Genomic DNA, 20,628 nt, shown 5'->3' on the forward strand with positions numbered 1-20,628 from the left:
CCCAAGATGGTCTCACTCAGTTGTCTGTTGGTTGGCTGGGCAGGGCACCTCCATTCTCTTCCGTGTAGTCCCTCCAGCAGAAAAGCCCTGGTTTCTGACGTCGTGGTGGCAGCATTCCAAACATTGTGCTCCAACACACAAGCACTTACCACAAACCTTGTCAGCTTTGCCAGTTTCATCAGACAAAGCAGGTCATGTGACCACATCCAGTATCAGTGCAGCAGAAAATGGGCATCTATCTCATTCCACAAACTTAATTGAACAGAACTTACTAAAGAGATTGTTTATAGAGGCATGGGCAGGGCTAATAACAAGCAATAGTAAATCACTTGTGGACTCGCAGCAGCAGGAAGAGTCCTAAAGGGACAGGAGCTATTGTTAGAACCTGACGATAGTTACCACTGTGGGTGAGAGACTGTAGAGATGCAGCTGTTGCAAAACCAGCAGGAAACGAGAAAGGGAAATAAGTGCCCTCACTCCTGTCTCCTCTTGTCCTCCAGTATCTCACTGGTCACCACCAAAGTCTAGCTGGAGGGTAAGAGAAGCTGGGTGATGTAGTTGTAGAGAGGCCAGCATCTCTGGGGAGAGAGCAAAACCAGTCAAACAATGGATCTGGGGGTACAAATAGAGAATAACAAGCATACCTGACTTCTTATTTCCTTTGAGACCTGGAAGCAAAAGCCAACTTAAATACCCATTTAAAAATCTCAAATTACACAGATCTGCCTATCCAGAATTCAGCTCTCAGGAGACTAGGAAACAAAATAATAATGACAAATATTCCTGTTTTTAAAAAGAAAAGGGAAAAAAAAACGATTCCTTTTTACAGGCTACTATGGAGCTCAGCAGTGACTAGGGTACCATTGACTAGAGTGGTGTACAGATAGTTACACATCTATCTGTTCCTGGACCATTGTAGCTGATATTACCAACCAATAATCCAGATTCAAGGGACAGCTTACTGTCACTTAGTTATAAGGTCTATAAAGCCTCATAGTTGACAATTCTATTCTTGCTTCTATTTGCTCCCAGGGAAACTAGACCAAGCGTTCTCAATCCTGGGTGCACATTAGAGTACCTGAGGCTATTTTTTTTAAAACATCGGGACTTGAGCCTAACCTACACCAACTGAATCAGAATCTCTAGTAGTGAGACCCAGGCATCTGTGGTTTTTAAAGCTCAGGTGATTTGTTGAGAATCATAGAACTAGAAGTAGGCCTTAGCTGTTGATGATCATTAAAATAAACTTTTATGTTAAAAAGCTAGGAAGTTCTCCTTTAATTTCCCCTAGTCTAGTCTGCTTTAAAAACTTTAATGAAACAGTCAAGTCTGGAGGTTACCATGGGGAATGGGTTTTTTACCCCTCTGGACATTTTTAGGCTATCACCATCTGCAGTGGTAAAATGTTAATTAGCCAGTACATTCTAGAATGAGTACTTACCACTTGTAATAAAGAGCTACTACCTTTGTAACTTTCAAGGTGAGCTATGAAAAAATGGCAAGATGGTAAGGCGCTTTGAGAGCCAACTCCTTCCTCCCCAAAATGGGACAATAATCTTTTATCGCAATTTCTTCCCTTGAAATCACTCATTTGCAATGCCACCAAAACCCCCATTGCATTGAAATCTGAGCAAATAGAAATCATCTTGAACAAGTAGCTCCCTTTGGAGTTCTTGGGAGCAAGCTGGATTAAGGGACAGACTGTAATTATCATTACCCTTCCCATGGATGTTTGTCCCAAATGGGGAAGAACATGAGCAGAGAAATTCTCTGACTTAAAACAATAACCCTTTTCTTTCATTCTAAATTTAACTCTTGGAGACGTTGGTTGACATCTCAGAAGGAAAATACAGTTTCTAACTAGTTCCATCTTCATTCTCCAACTTATAATGCTCCCAACTAAAATGACTTTATTCCTAAAAAATGAAAATTGAGATAAACATATGAAGAGAGGAAGCGATGAGCTGGTGGAAATGAGAGAAATAGATAATCTATTTAATATGCCTTCTTTATAAACTCAAGCGTTCAAAAATGAAATTTAAAGATTATTTTCTATCGTAGGGGCACCTGGCTGACTCAGTCAGTGGAACATGTGACTCTTGATCTTGGGGTTGTGGGTTCGAGCCCCACGTTGGGTGTAGAGATTACTTAAATATTTAAAAAAATTATTTTCTAATGTATAAAAGCTAAAATGTTCTCATATTGAACAGAGTGAAGGTAGATAGGATTGATACCTAGGCGTCTACAGATTTTCCCTAAGCTTTGAGTCCTTCGTATTTGAGATTTTTCTCACATTCTACCTTCTAAAAATTGCCATTTTGACTCCCAGGGTAACAAATGATGCCCGAGAAAATGAAATGGATGAAAATCTGGAGCAGGTGAGCGGTATCATTGGGAACCTCCGTCACATGGCCCTGGATATGGGCAATGAGATTGATACACAGAATCGCCAGATCGACAGGATCATGGAGAAGGTAAGCTTGTGGCAGTTAACAAGTTTCCACTGTTCATTACTTCTTCTGAAATAACCACTGAGGAAGGATGAAGGACATAATAAAACCCCCAAGCTGTGATACTGGGTTCAGGCACACCAATAGGTGGAAGTTTCCCCTTATTTTCCAAGACACAAATTCACCAACATATAAGTAAACAAGAGGGTAGAATCTAGCAGATATTCCTATTTCAAGCATTGTGCTAGGCACCAAAGGACATAAATATGAGAAGGACATCATCCCCACTAGTAAGAAACTCACAGCCTATGGGAGGCAGTGAGCCTCCAGATGAATTTATGTAATTTGCCAAGAGAGCCACACATAAAATTCAAAGTAGGGTTGGATGAGGGAAGATTTCAAGAGTTAAGTTATAGGACAGTCTCCCAAATAAAAGTCAAATTGAGCCTTGAAGGTTGGTTAGGAGCTTGTCAAGAGATGATGTAGGAATATAATCAGGAAATATGGGAAAGAGTACTTACTTTAGTTTAACCAGAAAATGAATATGAGCTTTGATTTTATAAATGCCAAAGCTTTCATGATAGTTCAAAAAGGCCCACATTCCTTTTCTAGTTCAGCAGTTCACATGTCCAGATCTCAAAATAGAGAACATAATCTGGTGAAGTTGAATTCACACAAGGACACCAGATGTGGCTCTAAGACTGAACCCCCTGGTGTCAACAAGAGGCATAAGGAAAAGTGGAGAGAATAGAATGGGAAGGAATGGGTTTGGGGGCTTGAGATTGGAGAAGAACAGAAAGAAACACTGGGTAGCTTTTATAAAAAGATTTGGGGCACCAAAACCTGATATCCCACACTATACAAATCTGACATACTTTGATCTTGTATTCTGTCCCCTCCCCAATCAGTAGAGTTCTGAATATTGCTTATAATCTCCTAAAATGTCAAAATGACAACAGGAAGAAATAGATACATTATAAGTTTAGTGGCCATCATGCATCTATAATCAATTCTAGTTGGCTCATCTTATATTGTATGAGTTTATTCCCTGGAGGATGTTGAAGTTCTGAGCCTGAAGCCCTGAGTTTCTTCTAAATAATTCATTCCACTTTGGTGAGCAGAGAAGGATGCTTTGAATCAGAAGGCTAAATACTGAGTTTCTTGGAACCCAAGACTTGAAAAAGGAAGTAGACATAAAGGGAATACTTTGCCTTATTGTGCTCTATGTGCCCCATATTAAAAATATCTGATTGCATAATATTTTGCCCGATCAATATTGAGCTATATAAATGTCAGTGCTGGTTAGCAAAAAGCTTGTGCTTTGCTGACTTTTGCAAGTCATGACATACTTATCCTTGCTAAGAGCCTTTGATATGCTAAAGCTTTTAAAGCTCTGCAAATCAATAGATTTTACAACAATATTGAGAGTTTCAAAAAGCACTGGAGCCAACACAGACTGACCTGCCCATGATGGCCCAGAAAAATGAACTAAGAAATAATTGCTGAACCACCTTCCATCAGGAAATGATTTGAAAAAACAAGAAGTACTCATTTTCTGTCAATGGACCCAATTTACTCACGGATGTAGAGAGATAATGTACCTCTAACTCAATTAGAGTTCCAGAAGGAGAACTTTTACTAAGAGAGAGGGGTCAAACCTTTATTGATGGAGTTGGACTTTAAGCACAAAAAGTGTTCCTGGAAAGGCAAGTGGCATCTTAATTTTGCCACTTTGCATTTCTAGTTCTCTTCTCTAGGGAAAACCTTTCATTTGGGGCCCAATTTACTACAAGGGCAAAGACATATGCAGCCATGAGGTATAATTGGAAGGCAGGCAAGTGGATGGGAAATAGCCGTTATGGTTTGTATCATCCTTTTAGGTGTGGAATTGCTTAAGAAGTGAGAGAGGGGTCTAGTTGCCTTCGAATAACCAGCCTGGGTCTTACTCCCCAAATCATAATCTAAACATGATTAGATAGAGTCCATTTCAACACAGCATTGCCCCAAATGATACATGTTATATGAACTGCACAATTATTAATAGACTTCTACCTTCTCATGTAAATTCTCACTTCTGATAACAGGTAACAGTTTAGAAGGTCTCCTGCATATTTAAGAGTAAATTAAAATCACACTGTAAGAGTAAAGAGAATCCTCTGATGTTTCTCCCATATTCTCTCATGACCCCAACAACAACCTTCACCCTACCCCATCAATCATGATCCTTTCTCATCACTTGGATTGATAGTGAAGTTTGGGAAGTCCAAAACAATGTAATTTTTTTTATGTTTATTTATTTTTGAGGGAGAGCAAGCGAGCATGAGTGGGGGGGGGGGCAGAGAGAGAAGGAGTCAGATGAGGCAAAGTGGGCTCTGTACTAACAGCAGAGAACCCAATGTGGGGCTCGAACTCACAAACTGTGAGATCATGACCTGAGCTGAAATGGAACACTTAACCACCCAGGTGCACCCAAAGCAATGTAATTTTAATACGTCCCCATGGACTGTCAAGAAATTACTTTGTCTATTTAAAAACCTTGCTTTCTGCTTTGAGTTATTTATATATATACAATCTTCTAAGGTTAAAGTGGTACAGTTCTTTCAGAAAACTACTAAAATGGGGCAAGTTTATATTAGTTATTTTATGTTGCTCAGGAAATAGTGGTATTCAAACTGAATTTTTTTTTAATGTTATTTATTTTTGAAAGAGAGAGAGAGAGAGAAAGAAAGAGAGAAAGCACGAGTGAGGGAGGGACAGAGAGAGAGGCAGAGAAGCAGGCTCCAGGTTCTGAGTTGTCACCAAAGAACCTGACGTGGGGCTTAAACCCACAAACTGTGAGATCATGACCTGAACCGAAGTCGGACACTTAACCAACTGAGCCACCCAGGTGCCCCGGTATTCAAACTTTGATTTAAAGTTGTCAGTGTTGGTGGTAGGGGCAACTGGGTGGCTGGGTTGGTTGAGTGACTCTTGATTTCAGCTCAGGTCATGATCCCAGGGTCATGGGATCAGGCCCCACATGGGGCTCTGTGCTGAGTGTGGAGCCTGCTTGGGATTTTCTCTCTGTCTCTGTCTCCCTCTGCCACTCTTTTCTGCTTGTGCATTCTCTCTCTTTCTCGCTAAAAAAAAAAAAAAAAAAAAAAAACAAACAACAAGAAAGAAAAAAGGAAGAAAGTATCTAAAGATGCCACACACACAGTGAAATACAGTGAAGCTGAAGCTTTTAGCATTCCTTGAATTCTCCTATCAATGAGGAAACACAGCATTTGAAAACTAAGACCTCAGGTTCCAACAGCACTCACCAGCTTTGTGACCTGATTTTTTCATCTGGAAGATAATAAGGAACCAGTTCAAACCTCAGATGAGAATGGGCTGCCATGTAGGGTAATAAACATCTACTTCTGGCATTCTGAGCAGGGGCCTAAAAGCTACCTGCCATGGTCTGAAGCTGATATTTCTAGAGTGTTCAGAAGGGTGATGGGCTAATGAGCTCCTTCTAACTCTTACTGGCTCAGTGGGGGGCGGGGGGGGGGTCATCCTTGCTTTCTCACAGGGCAAATCATGTAGCATATTGGGTATGCCAGCAAGCTTAAGATTCTCTAAATAGAAATTTGAAAACTGGGGTGGGCTATATTCCATAAATACAGTCCTAAGCATATAAACAGAATGAACACAGGCATTCTCCAAATACCAGGAAGACCTCTAAAAGGAGATTACAGGGCGCCTGGGTGGCGCAGTCGGTTAAGCTTCCGACTTCAGCCAGGTCATGATCTCGTGGTCCGTGAGTTCGAGCCCCGCATCAGTCTCTGGACTGATGGCTCAGAGCCTGGAGCCTGTTTCCGATTCTGTGTCTCCCTCTCTCTCTGCCCCTCCCCCGTTCATGCTCTGTCTCTCTCTGTCCCAAAAATAAATAAACGTTAAAAAAAAAAAAAAAAGTTTAAAAGGAGATTACCTCAGGATTTTTTTCCTAAAAGATCCTGTTTTCCTAAAAGATTTCTGTTATACAATAAAGAGGTAGAACCTTTTGCATCAGATATATGGGCTTGAATTTTGATTGCTTCAGAGAAAATTTAATTGGAAATCACAGATGTTTATTGAACATAGGTCTGTTCCAGAACCTTTGATGATATCCAAAGAATAACCTCATGTTATACTTCAAAATATCCCTTTTCACCACCAGGTGAAGGCTCACCACTGCATTCTTAATGCAAGAGTTTCTACAATGTTTACCTCCAGAAATGCCACCCATTTTCAAATGAATGATTTTCTTCATTTGAGCTTTCCTCAGTGTATAGTCTGGAAAAAATAGCATAATTCAATCTGCAGGAACATTTCACACTGGTCTGAGCCTTTAATTTTCCTTTGCACCAAAGGGTCATTATTTCTGATAGAATTTATAGCTAAAGAGGGAAGATTTAAGAGCCAAGTAAAATTGGAAAGAATACCTATTTTCCAAATCAGTAAACTAAGGTCCAGAATATGAGTCTATACATCAAAACAATCAAGGCAAATTAATGTTCTTACCTGTTTTGAAAGTCAACTTTTGGTTATCCAAACAGATGGTAGGAAGCTATTGCCAGATAATTCAGAATTACAGTAATCTAGCAATATTTCTATTTTAACTTGGCAAATTTCTAGTTGAATGTCGGTAACTCTAATTGTGCTGGGAATTCACAATTAAACTGAATAAAGAATATCCAATTTGGTGGAGGCAGGAAAGTACCAAGTACCATAGTAGATGCAAAATCAGTAATCATTGAATAAATACTGGTTGATAGAAAAACAGTTGTTTCCCACACTGCCTCTCGGCTTCCTGCTTCTCTTCTGAGGCTGAGGAGGGGCAGACACCATTACCAATCACGCTGGGACAAAACAACAGCCTAAACAGAATCTTCATATTTGCCTCTGCTTGTTGACTCATACCTTTCTCAGTGGTGTTGGGAATACTTCATTTTCTGGGGTTTAAAAGTTTATTATGGTAGCAACTCTGGGTTTCATGCTATATATACAGCAAAAGGTAACCCAGGCAGTGAGATCAGTCAAGGCACAAAATTATGATAAAAGTCCCCTTGTTAAAACAAGTCAACGAATTATAAGGGGCACCTGGCTGGTTCAGCCAGTAGAGCATGTAACTCTTGATCTTGGGGTCATGAGTTCAAGCCCCATATGGGGCGTGGAGCCTACTTTAATAAAAAAAAAAAAAAAGGCAATTATCAGGCTTACAGGAGTGAGTCTTCAGAAATGAGGCCTAAAATAATTTTTTTGTATTTATTTTTGAGAGAGAGAAAGACAGAGGTGAATGGGAGAGGGGCAGAGAGGGAGACACAGAATCCAAAGCAGGCTCCAGTCTCTAAGCTGTCAGCACAGAGCCCGATGCATGGCTCAAACTCACAAACCATGACATCATGACCTGAGCTGGAGTTGGACACTTAGCTGACTGAGCCACCCAGGTGCCCTGAGGCCTAAAATTTTTAAACATCCCTAAAACAAGTCAAGTTTTCATCCAATAACTATAATTGCAAGATAAGATATATTGAGTACTTAATCTTTGTAAAAAATTATTCTAACATATTATATATATAAACTGATTTCATTTTCACGGCAGACCTAGGTATTATAATGATTAACATAATGATTACCAGTGTGGACTCTGACTCCAGGCTTCCTGGTTTCCTCATTGGGAAAAATGAATTAATAATAATATAAAAGAATTAATAATAATATACATCTCATAGTTGATATTAATCTTGATGTTGTCAAAGTTGAATGAATGGGATATAATAGAGACTCATGGTTGTTAGCAATATTCTTTTTTATTCCCAGCTTATGGACAAGAAAGCTGAGGCCCCAAGATGTTATGTAATTGGCCCAAAATGATACTGCTAATAAGGTAGCCATGATTTGAATCCAACTGTATAAGTGGTGGTAATTCAGCTCAATCCAACAGATGTGAATACCTAACATAGAAGTCATTGGGTGTCATTCCAGGATAGAAAGATAAATGATGTAACACTGTCCTTAAAAGGATAACCTCTGGTAGGTTTAAACAGTCATGAGAGCTAAGATCAAGCTTCTTTGATCATGTCTGAGTAGAGCCACAGGAAATGGTTCGGGAATCACAAGAGAAGAGAGGGTTAATTCTGACTGGAGGAGTTTCAAGATGCCTTCATTCAAGAAGGGGGCACTTCAATAGACCAAGAAGGAAGAATGGAATGTCAAAAGGTAACCTGAATTCTGTTTTCTTTTCCCTTTTTCTAGGCTGATTCCAACAAAACCAGAATTGATGAGGCCAACCAACGTGCAACAAAGATGCTGGGGAGTGGTTAAATGTGCCCACCTGTGTTCTCTTCCAAATGCTGTTGGGCAAAATAGCACCTTCATGCTTTTCTCATTGTATTACCTAGTAGGTCTGCACACATACACACATCAGTCCACTCCCATTGTGAATGTTGTCTTGTGTCATTCATCACCTTCCAAACAATATTATGTGTTTTGTTCTTTCTAGGTCTCTTTCTTTCCAAAGGTTGTATATAGTAGTCATTTGGTGGCTCTAACTCCCTACATAAGATGTCTTGGGTTTCATTTTTCCTTTTCTCTCCTCAGTGGTGTTTGCTGAATGACAACAATTTAGGAATGCTCAATGTGCTGTTGATTCTTTCAATACACAGTATTGTTCTTGTAAAACTGTGACATTCCACAGAGCTACTGCCACTGTCCTTTCCTTGGGTGTCAGGCTCTGAAACTCTCAAAATTTGCTGTCCTTGGTTCCTCATGGCTGTCATCTGTCTTTATGATTTCATGATTAGACAATGTGGAATTACATAACAGGCATTGCACTAAAAGTGATGTGATTTATGCATTTATGCATGAGAACTAAATAGATTTTTAGATTCCTACTTAAACAAAATCTTTCCATGACAGTAGCATACTGATGAGAAAACACACACACACACACACACACACACCAACAGAAACAACAAAACAACAAAGCATGCTCAGTATTGAGACACTGTCAAGATTAAGTTATACCAGCAAAACTGAAGTAGTGTCACTTTCTTTCTGTCAATATATAGACTTATTAATCATAATCATCCTTTTTTTAAAAAAAGAATTAAAAAAAAAGATGGATTTGACACACTCACCACTTAATCATTTCCAGCAAAATATATGTTTGGATGAACTATGTCAAATGAATGTAATATAGGATTTGTTTGCTGCTTTTCAAGGCTATGTTTTGGAGAAAGCAATCTTGCTGTGAAACAGTGTGGAGATGTAAATTTTATAAGGCTGACTCTTTTTAATCACCATTTCCCCCTGTGGTTTGTTATCAGTACAATTCTCTGTTGCTTAATCTAGAGCTATGCACACCAAATTGCTGAGATATTTAGTAGCTGATAAAGAAATCTTAAAAAAAATAATATAAATGAATGAAATATAGATAAACTGTGAGATAAATATCATTACAGCATGTAATATTAAATTCCTCCTGTCTCCTCTGTCAGTTTGTGAAGTGATTGACATTTTGTAGCTAGTTTAAAATTATTAAAAATTATAGACCTCAGATGTCTGCTTTAATTTCTTCATGGACTCCGTCTGATTTTGCAATCACATGAGAAGGGGAAGCCTGGCTCCTCCATCCCATTGCTCCGAAAAAGCAGTTCTGCATGCTGAGAACACTGTATGGGGGGAAAAAAAAACCACTGTATGAAAAAAAAAATGTTCCTTTTAGACACGATTCCAATGGCGGGTGACACTTGGCTTGATTTTTATAATCTGTTTCAGAAATACTTGTGTGTCGATTCAGTGTCAGCTATGTGCGAAAATGTAGTTTTCCAGAAGATAGAAAAAATGTCTATGGAAAAAATCTGTGGTACTCAGACTTGACCCAACATAGATTTAGGTATATCGGGTATCAATCAACTCTTCCTTCCTCTCCCACACACCAAAAGTGAACCCTCCACAACCACATTGCTGATACCCCCGCTTTTTTTTAACGGCTTTATTGATGTATTATACAATTCACCCATTTGAAGTATATAATTCAATGGTTTTTAGTATATTCACAGAGTTGCACAATCTAGTATTAGAATATTTTTATCACCCCAAAAAGAAACCCCATACCTATTAGCAGTCACTCCCATACCACTCCCACCAGCCATAGGCAACCTCTAGTTTATGTTCTGTCTCTATAGATTTGCCTGTTTGAACATTTCATATAAATGGAATTATACAGTATATGGTGGCTTTGTGTCCAGCTTCTTTTACTTATCATAATGTTTTCAAAGTTCATCCATGTTGTAGCATGTAACAGAACCCCATTCCTTTTAAGGCCAAATAATATCCATTGTGTGTGGCTACCACATTTTGTTTGCCCATTCATCCATTGACAGACATTCAAGTCGTTCCCACTTTTTGGCTATTATGAGCTAGGCCGCTATGGACATTCGTGTGCAAGTCTTTGTGCAGACATGTTTCCAGTTCTTTTTACGTCATCATTGTTACCACCATCATTACTTCTGTCACCATTGAAGCCAACACTTCCACCACCATCATCTCCACCAGCACCTGTACCACCCCTCCCCCCACCATTGCCACTGCTTGCCACCTTCCCCTTTCTGCCTCCTCTGCAACTTCATCATCTTCCATAATACCTTCAGCATCTCCACCGTTATCACTGCTATCATCCCAGTCACTACCATCACATCCACCACCTGCCACCGCTGTCATCACCCTCACCTCCACCTTCGGCATCACCTTCGCCATCACCACCATTACCTCCCTCACCTCCACTACCTCCTCTGCCTCTCTCTCCTGCCCCGTAATATCAATAGAGATGAATTCATCCTGGTTGCCTTGATTGGCCACCAGATAATTTCATCCCTGAAAGCAGTTCTGGATGTTTGCTAAGAGAAGTTAAGGAACGAAAACAGTGATGACAAACTCATTCTCAACAAATCTTTGCAGTTCTTCACCCTCTTGCCAAGCCTCAGAATAAGTTCTAGACATACCCAGATACTCAGAGAAGTTATTCTGAGAAATAACTATAACGACATATTTCTTCTTTAAAGTTAAAGTAGTAGAAAGGATGCTAGAATATGGAGAAAGTGAATAAATATTCCTCATATATGAAAGCTGCTAAGGGGTCAACGTATGGGTCATATTAGAAAGTTCTGTCCCCGGGGCGCCTGGGTGGCTCATTTGGTTAAGTATCCAACTCTTGGTTTCGGCTCAGGTCATGATCTTGCGGTTCGTGAGTTCAAGCCCCACATCAGGGTCTGCACTGGCAGCAGAACCTGGTTGGGATTCTCTTCTCTCTCTCTCTCTCTCTCTCTCTCTCTCTCTCTCTCTCTCAGAATCAATAAATAAACTTAAAAGAAAAGAAAATTCTGTCCCAAATTCCATATCCTCTCAATCATCTCCACTCAGGTGAGTGAATGTTTGTGTTATTAAAACCCCATACTGGATACACGAAAAGTGAGATACAAGCATTTTGCTTTAAGCCTATGACATAATTCATTCTGAAACACATTTTCTTGGATAACTGAGTTTGTCCAGCCTCAACTCGTATGCAGTCAGTTTCTTTTGGCTAAAGGAGTACATGTTCCCTGGGGATGAATCAGCTCTGGGTAGGAACCAAGTCAGGAAGTACATTAGAAATAAAATTACTGGGGCAAGACTGAATCTTCTGTCTCCCTCATCCATGGCCCTTCTACAAACAACCAGAAAGTGAAAGGTGGTCTCAGGTCCTAGGAGCAGTGTCCTTTCCTCTGGCCTGTCTCTTCATTTGTAGTTTCAGTTTCCCTTTTTTCACATTCTCCCCCAGCACCCCCTTTGACCAATGTTCCCGATCTTTGTGTCACTGATTTGTCAGCAAACTGATAACTGCACCCGAAATTAAGAGAAAAGGGAGAAGATTCATACTTTGTGATCATCTACTACATGCCAGGTGCTATGTTAAGTGCCTCATTTATGTTGACTCATTAAACCCTCTTGAAAATGCTACAAAATGGGGGTCATTAGCCCATTTTTCAGAAGAAATTAATAGTTTATTTTAACAAGACTTCTCAGCTAATAATTGATGATGTAGGCATGATTCAAACCAGATGTGTATGATTCCAAAGCTATAGGGAGGCCTGGAAGATGAATCCAGGATTGTGCCTCTCTCAATTCAACCAGCCAGGAAATTCCAGGAGACATTTGGCTTCACAAAGAGCAGCAAAGACAAATTTACTGGACTTCTTAGCCAAAAGTCTTGGTGAACACCTTTGATTCATTTGTTCATTCATTCATGAAATATTTATTGAATTTCTATGCCAGGCCTTGTTTTGAGTATTGGGAGTACACAGGGCAGGGGAAGGGGAGAAGGCAGCAGGGGGAACAGGGAAAATTCTCAGCATTCATTGAATTTATATTCAATCTGGGGGAGATAGATAAACCAACAAGTCAAATATGAAGTATATCAGGAGATATGTGTCTCACAGAAATGTAAGCAGTGAAGGGGGAAAAGAGTGCAGACAGTGGAGAAGGTACTATTTTAAGAGAGAATGATTAGGGAAGACCTCACAGATAAGTTTAAGTAAAGAGTTCTTCAAGGTTTGGAGTAACCAAAATGATATGTCCAGGGTGAACCCATTTGAGAAACAGATTTGGGGAATGATGAAACAAATGTACAAATTATATGTTTTCATTTAGTAATACTGGAACTCCTCCTCTGCAACTCAATCAGTCCTGGTTTTAACTATTTCCCACATTGTCTGGAAGAAACTTGCAAATATCTTTGGCTCAGAGAGGAAGGAGGCAAGCCCAGAGGATGAAACAGTGTGCAAGGAATGAACATCAAGTCAAATTGTCTCAGGAGAGTAGAAAATGTTGACTTCAAGGTCCAAGTGGTCTTCATACAATCACTGACATACTAGTTTGTCTTCAAGCAAGTTAGTCACAAATCTCAAATTCTCTACCTAGGATTTGGAAGCCCAAATCCATCTCCTAGAATGTAGGACACTTTGGGAAACAAGGAAACCAAAGAAAAGTAAACCATTAACAAGTCATTTAACCTCACTACCTACAGCTAATTCCAGGATGAGTTGCCAAAGTATCCAGACATTTAACTATTCCAGTGTTCCAATCCTAAATGGGGTGCCACCATTTTACCATTCTTAGCTCCTCCAGCCTCTTGCCATAACACAGCTTCAAGACCATTCTGTTCAGAGGGCTTACTGCCTAAGTTCATGATCCTCTTTCTATAAGAAACTCAGAAAAAAAATGGCCCATAATCCTTCTACTAGACAATGCTAGTGCCCTGCCCATATCCTCTGAGCTCTTACCTCTACTCACAAAACACTGTTTGCAGTGAAGAACACTGCAAATCTCTGCCTTGAGATACAAAATACCAGAACTGCTGTTAATGTTCTGGGAAGCAGTCCTTAACCAAGGATGGATGGGGATTGGTGAGTAGATGCCCAGTTTCTTTGGCCCCAGTCTGGGATAACTCTGAGCTGTGTGCTCTACACTGTTTCCCAGAGTTCCTGCAGCAGAATCAATCACCAATCCCTCACACGATACCTTGCCTGGTAATTATCACTATCTTTATTGGCTGTCTTTTCTGCTCTCTTTCCCACCTCGCTATTTGTTTCCTGGAATATCTTCTCAAATAAACTACTTCCCCTGAAATCCTTGTCTCAGGTTCGCTTCTGGGGAAACCCTACCTCAGACAATACATTCTCATGAGATACATGCCAGTGTCTGAACATCTCCTCCAAAACACTGCTATAAAGAAATGTGCTCTAATTTTTTCACCATTGAAAGGTGAAGGGTCAGTCTTTCTGACCTGTATCCAAAGGTCATAAAAGTCAGGAGCATTAATATTGTTTTTTTGCTACTGTTCAGGTGCAACACAGGAATTATTCCCTGGATGTTATGAAAACCAAATGAGTTGTATACTTTACAGTTCTATCCTAATATTACATGTTGTTATCATTGCTGCAAATACTATTAATAATATTAAGGCAAACTAGAGGGGCACCTGGGTGGCTCCATCAGTTGAGCATCTGACTCTTGATTTCTGCTCAGGTCATGATCCCAGAGTCTGGGACTCTGTGCTGAGAGTGAAGCCTGCTTGGGTTTTCTCTCTCTACCTCTCCCCTGCTTGCATATGCTTTCTCTCTCTCTCTCCTCTCTCTCTCTCTCTAAAATAAAAAATAATTCTTAAAAAAATGAGGCAAACTAGGCTAAGAATCCAAAGAGTATGGTGGGGGCTATGGACCTTCTATAACAGTTTTCCACTGCTTTGTAACAAACTTCTCCAAAACATGATGACTTAAAACAATAAATATTTATTCAGTTCACAGTTCTGTAGTTTGGCATTTTGAGCTAGGCTTGGCTGTCAGTTCTTCTGGTCTTGGCTGGGTTTCTCACATGACTATAGTATACTGCAGGTCAGCTGGGCAACTTAGCCTCTGAGAATTGGCCAGCTATTGGCTGAAGCTCCTCACTTCTCTATGTGGCCTCCATTCTCCAGCAGGTCAGCCAGGACTTTTTCTCATGGTAGAGTCAGAAAGAGTGGAAGCCTGCAAAACCTCTTCTAGGCACACTGCTTCTACCATATTCTATTGGCCAAAGTAAGTGACAGAACGAGTTCAAATTCAAGACATAAGGAAATATACTCCACCTCTTTCCTGGCAAAAGCTTCAAAGTCATATTGCAAGGAGAAGGGTGAATAATATGGCTATCTTCACAATCAATCTAACCTCAAAGAGGCCTATAGAATCCTCCTTTCTTCTGTGTCTTTAGAACCTGATGCAAACAAAAGGTTAGGGTGAGCCCTTCATGCATCTTAGAGTAGACTCATGCTAGTATTCTTCCCTTTTAGTAATATTCAAAAGAAAAAGCATAGGGCTCAGCAGGCATTCAGCCCTAGGGAGGATTTGAGAATTGTGAGCAGAATGAGAGCAGAATGATCGTAGGACTGAGGATTGCTGACAGGATGTGGCAGCCTGTCGTTAAGACTGACCTTAATCCTGAAATAGGGAAACTAATCCCTCCTATTCAAAGCAATAGGGTTTCTGCACCCTCATTAACCTCTAAACAACAGAACTTGAAAAAACGATTTTAAAATGTTCAAAATAGAACTGGATCCTCAACCAGCACTTGAAAAATGCCCTTATTCTAGAAGCTTCTGTAGTTTTTCCTTGCCATCTTTTATTTGTTGCTATTTTGTGGGAAACTTCTTGGGTGGGGGGAGAGGGCTTTCTTTTATTTTCCTTTCCTCCCTATCTTTTCTATACAAAAATATACTGTTCTCTTTGCTAAGAGGATAAAAAAGACTGATTACTCAGGGATGAAAAAGAAATTATGTGTGTCAGAGACAGCTTAAGTATACACAAGATGTATCCTGGGTGTCTGGGGGAGTGGGGGTGTGGGAGGTGACTGCTGTCTTCTGAGGCACTGTCTTACTTTAAAGAAACTGTGGCAACCGCCAGTTTAGGAAAGATGAGGCAAGTGCTAATGGTGTGTGTTTTTAAATTTTCAGAGGCTGTGGAGATAGAAAGCCCTAGAGACCTAAACCCATATTCTCATCTGTTATTAAAGGCAAAACTCCAAACTAGGCCAAGTAGATTCTCTAAGGGATTAGAGCTTTTATACCTCTCCACTAAAAATCCACTTTGTTTTCCAGACCTATCGATTTGACCATGACAATGGCCCATTTCAATTTCTGCCCACTGAACTTTCATGTATGCACCTGAAATGCAAACTTCGGCTCCAAGAATAATGAGCAGTTAGTTCTTCAGTCAAGATATGCCCACCAACTATCTCAACATAATTTTATTCCCCAGCATTAATTTCAAACCAAAGAGAATCACTGGAGTGTCTTGGAAGTGCTTTTTCCCACCCCCCAGGGGGTTGAGTTAGGGGTGTTACTGGCTGGCTCCTCAGAAAACAAAGCCTGAGACAGTGGCATAAGGCTAAATAGTTAATCTGGGAGTGTGATTCTGGGGAACAGGAATGAGTAGAGGGAGGATGAAATGCTGAAGGAAGGAGAGCTAATGCAAGAATGCAGGACAGAGTTAGCCATTGCTCTATAGGCACCTACCTGGGTGTTTAATTCCCACGAGGCAGCTGAGAAACCTTGCAAAATATACATCAGGACCATCTTCCTGGGGCAAGAAAGGGAGATTTACCCATCTGCTTCCATCTCCCTTTGGTCAAGTATAGTCATGGGACAGGGCATTAACTCCCCTGTACTTCTGGGTTGTGCACATGTATGTCAAGGGGTTCTTTCTGAGGATGTCCTGCCTTAGAGGAGCAAAGAAGCTCTACAGCAGAAGTGAGACGTGGGACTGCGATAGATAGACACTGTCAGTTCATACTTATACGAGGCTGGTTGAAGTCTGCATAAAATTGGTTGCCACTGCTGTGACTGGAATATGAGACAGGGAGAAGAGAATCTGAAGGTATATTTAAGAAGTATCTAACATGAACTGCATACAGTTGTGCAGGTTACATACTGTCCAGCCATAGGGGGCATTATTCACATCGTAACAACTCCACATTTTCCCTATTCGATATATAGGGTCAACTGAGATTTTGTTTGAAAGAGCTTCCACTGATAAAAAAGAAAATGCAAAAACAAAATAAAACAAAAAATAAAACCTTCAAAAGCCACTGTTCCAGAATAACTTGGAGGACAAATTTAAAAAGGCAAATTGTAGGATAGATAGCAAAAATGAAGTTCTAAATATTGGTGTTGGAGCATGGGTTTCAGAAGAAAGCAGAAAAGTAATAAGGGAAACGTTGTTGTTGATGTTGTTGTCTTTTTGAATCCTGAAGACCCAGAGGAAAAGGGTCAGGATTCAGCATAAGGAGGAAGAAAAGAAAAAGGAACCCCAAAGAAGATAAGACTGAACAATGCTGGCAAGGTGATAACAGAAGAAAATGAGGGCAGGAGTGACATAACTAGTTAAAAGGGAACAAGAAAGAAATATAAAAAGGAACCTTTAAATAAAAATAGTGACTGGAAGATTGGAGGACATGGGGCTGGTTAGAGATTTAGTTCCCTGTTGCCACTTCCAGGCTATGTCTCCTTCATATTCTCGAAACAACTCCACCTGTGTTCCTTGGTCCTCCCTTTATTCTCATGGCCATCGTCAAGGTGACCTTGATTACAATTTTCTACAGCTTGAAACTGTTCTCATTCAAGCTGTTGGCATCTTTAGTCTCAACGCATTCAACATTTCTCCAAACTCATCCTCTGACCAAAATATTTCACACCTCTCTTCTCTCGTGGTCTTACATCTCCGCCTATGCCCTTCAGACTTCTAGTTCCTGCTTCTAAGTTATATCTATCAATAAGTCCAGCTTCCGATGTCAGCAAAATCCCCAGTGCACGACGCCTTCTACTCTCATATCGGCATCTTCAATTTTCTGCCCTTCAGCCCTGGACTACAAACCCCAAACTCTGGATCAATGTAGTCCTCTGCCTGATTCCCCCTGTGCTTGGGGTTCTTGGGAACACAGGTGAAAATCATGCAGTTACCTGGACTGATGCCAATAAAAATGTATGGCCCCACTGGAACTCTCACGCCCAGTAGGTGGCGCTGTAAATTGGTACTACCACTTGGAAAACCATTTGGTAGTATCTATGGAAGCTAAATGTGTACATACACTATTATTTGGCAATTCTGTTCCTAAGTATCACCTTTTTGTTCATCAAAAGACACATCCATAATAGGATGTTCAGAGCAGAAATATTCATAACAACTTCAAACTGGAATTTACCTAAATGCCCATTAATAGAATTGGGAAATCTTACTATGGTTGTTTACCCATGTGGTACTTACGGCACCAAGAATGAGCAGAGTACAACTACCTGCTGAAGCAACATGCATAAACCGTGCTAATTCAGTGTGGAATAAAAGATGCCTAATGAAAAGAATATATTGTTTGATCCCACGTATATAAAATGCAAGAATAGGATAAATTAATCCATAGTGTTTGAAATTAAGATAGTGGTTTTCTGGGGTTTTAGAGAGTCAACCAGGACACAAGGGAACTATCTGGAGTATTCGCAACATCTTATTTCTTGACATGGGGGCTGATTACATGGGTGTGTTCAGTTTGCAAAAATTCACTGAACCATGTAATATGATAAGTGTGCACTTTAGGGGATATATGTTATACCTCAACAAGAAGTTTTTGAAACTGGAGCGCCTGGGTGGCTCAGTCGGCTGAGTGCCCGACTCTTGATTTCAGCTTAGGTCATGATCCCAGTGTTGGGAGATAAAGCCCCGTGTTGAGACCCATACTGAGCATAGAGCCTGCTTGGAATTCTCTCTCTCTCTGCCCATCTCCCCCTCTCACTCTCTCTCTCTAAAATAAAACAAATAAATCATTAAAAAAAGTGTTTGAAACAGTCATAAAAGCAGCAAAATACAGTCCCCAACTTCATCTGGCTCTCCTTTCCACTGCAGAAGTCTTTCAAATATAAAGAAACTCCTCCTGCCTCACTCATTTACCTCCCTCTCTCTTAGCATGACTTTATCTTATACTTTAAGGGAAAGCTGAAGTTGTCAGCAGGAACACAGTTCACACAATTCCATCCCAATGCGAAAGATGCTTCCCAGAGTAGTGCAACTTGGCAGTCTGCAATTATCAGACAAGAATTATTTGCATTTCCTGTCCCTTCAGTTTCAAAATTGTCCCTTTCCTCCTGTGTTGTACCATCTTCCCATATTAGTCAGACTCCTAGAGGGACTGAATAATGCAAGGAGAATGTCATAATAGGGACTATTTATGAAGGTGTGGGCAGGTGTAGAGAAACCGGGAGGCAGATACAGTCCCCTGGGACTAGCAACAGTGAGAAACCTTTCCCTTCCTTATTTCGAAAGACATGAGGGAAGGGACCAGTTCCCTGAACCCGGAAAGGCTGGCTGTATAACATGGAGAGGACTGCCTGGCTAAGCTTTGGCTTTACCTGGACAGATGGAGCTAACTTATAGCAATGTGATAGAAGGAAGCTGGGGATAAACACCATAGTTTCCCTCCCTTCCCACCTTCTGATCTCTGGCCTTTCTAATGCTTCCCATGTGCTAAACCCACCAGGAGCCAGGGGAAGGAAGGAGGTGATGAAGTCCACATAAGTTGGCTTGCCAGATCCAGACAGGGTGGAGAAGGGAAGCACGTTGGTTTAGAGGGGTGAACAATGGCATCAGCACACTTTCCCTCCACAGATCACTCTATGGAGGCTATTGTGGCTACAGGAAATTCTCACTAACGGTACTACAGACCAGGGGCACCTGGGTGGCTCAGTCAGTTAAGCATCGGCCTCTTGATCTCAGCTGGGGTCTTGATCTCAGGGTCATGAGTTCAAGCCCCATATTGGGCTCCACTGGATGCAAAGCCTACTTAAAAATAATAGTAAAAAATAAAGGTACTGTAGATAAAAGGAAGGGAGAAGTTTCTCACAGTGAAGGGTCACATGACTGGAATTAAAAAGTCAAGGAGAATACAGGACTCCTCTGAGCCCCGTGGAAACTCCACCTCTGTCTCTTTATGTTCTTTTGTTAGCTCACTGCTTTTGTTCTCTCATGATGTTGTTGCCATGTTTTCTCTACTCCTATCCATCTTAATCTTTCAGTTTTTGCTCTCATTGCTTATTTCTTTATTCTCTAGATATTTTTTAGTCAAATTCCCAAAAAAAGGGAAACCAATTAGCTCCTCCCCTATATTCACAGAACAAGCAACATCATAGGTTGCTGACCAGATCATGTTTGGTTGGTTGAGCTCAGTCACGTGCTCCCCTTGGTCCAATTAGCTATTGTTGGAGGGTAAGGTCATGTGACATGAAACATGGCCGCCTAAGCAGCAGAAGATTTAAGGAGAGGGAGTGCAATGGGTGAGTACCTATTGATATCCATACATTTATCTTAAATCTTTAGTGTAAAAGATTTCCTTTTTAGTTTCTAGTCTCCCCAAACACAGCCTGAGATACGGACTTGGTTTCAAGTAGTTTATCTAGGGAGTGATATCATGGAGCAGGAATTAGGGATCCGGTGAGGAAGAAAGGCACATATAAGCATGTGTTGTCAATATCACCACTCTAGTTAATGGGGCTTAATTCCATGTGACCTCAGAGAAGTTTACAGAATCCTTCTCAGAATTTGTCCACTCTAAAGATGAGAGG

General features: G+C 40.5%; 1 protein-coding gene across 4 annotated transcripts in view; it reads left to right on the forward strand.

Moving 5' to 3' along the window:
• Window positions 1-10,011, forward strand: part of SNAP25 (synaptosome associated protein 25) — an 85,291-nt gene extending 75,280 nt beyond the window's left edge. For all 4 annotated transcript variants that reach the window (XM_045445316.1, XM_045445314.1, XM_045445313.1 and 1 more), the window contains 2 exons: window positions 2,330-2,474; window positions 8,709-10,011. In XM_045445316.1, coding sequence (XP_045301272.1) covers window positions 2,330-2,474; window positions 8,709-8,777 — 214 coding nt within the window. In that variant the 3' untranslated portion in view covers window positions 8,778-10,011. The remainder of the gene's footprint in view (window positions 1-2,329; window positions 2,475-8,708) is intronic.
• The last annotated feature ends 10,617 nt before the right edge of the window (window positions 10,012-20,628 follow it).

This window comes from Leopardus geoffroyi, chromosome A3 (genome assembly GCF_018350155.1).
Source record: "Leopardus geoffroyi isolate Oge1 chromosome A3, O.geoffroyi_Oge1_pat1.0, whole genome shotgun sequence".
In the NCBI taxonomy this organism is placed as follows: Eukaryota; Metazoa; Chordata; class Mammalia; order Carnivora; family Felidae; genus Leopardus; species Leopardus geoffroyi.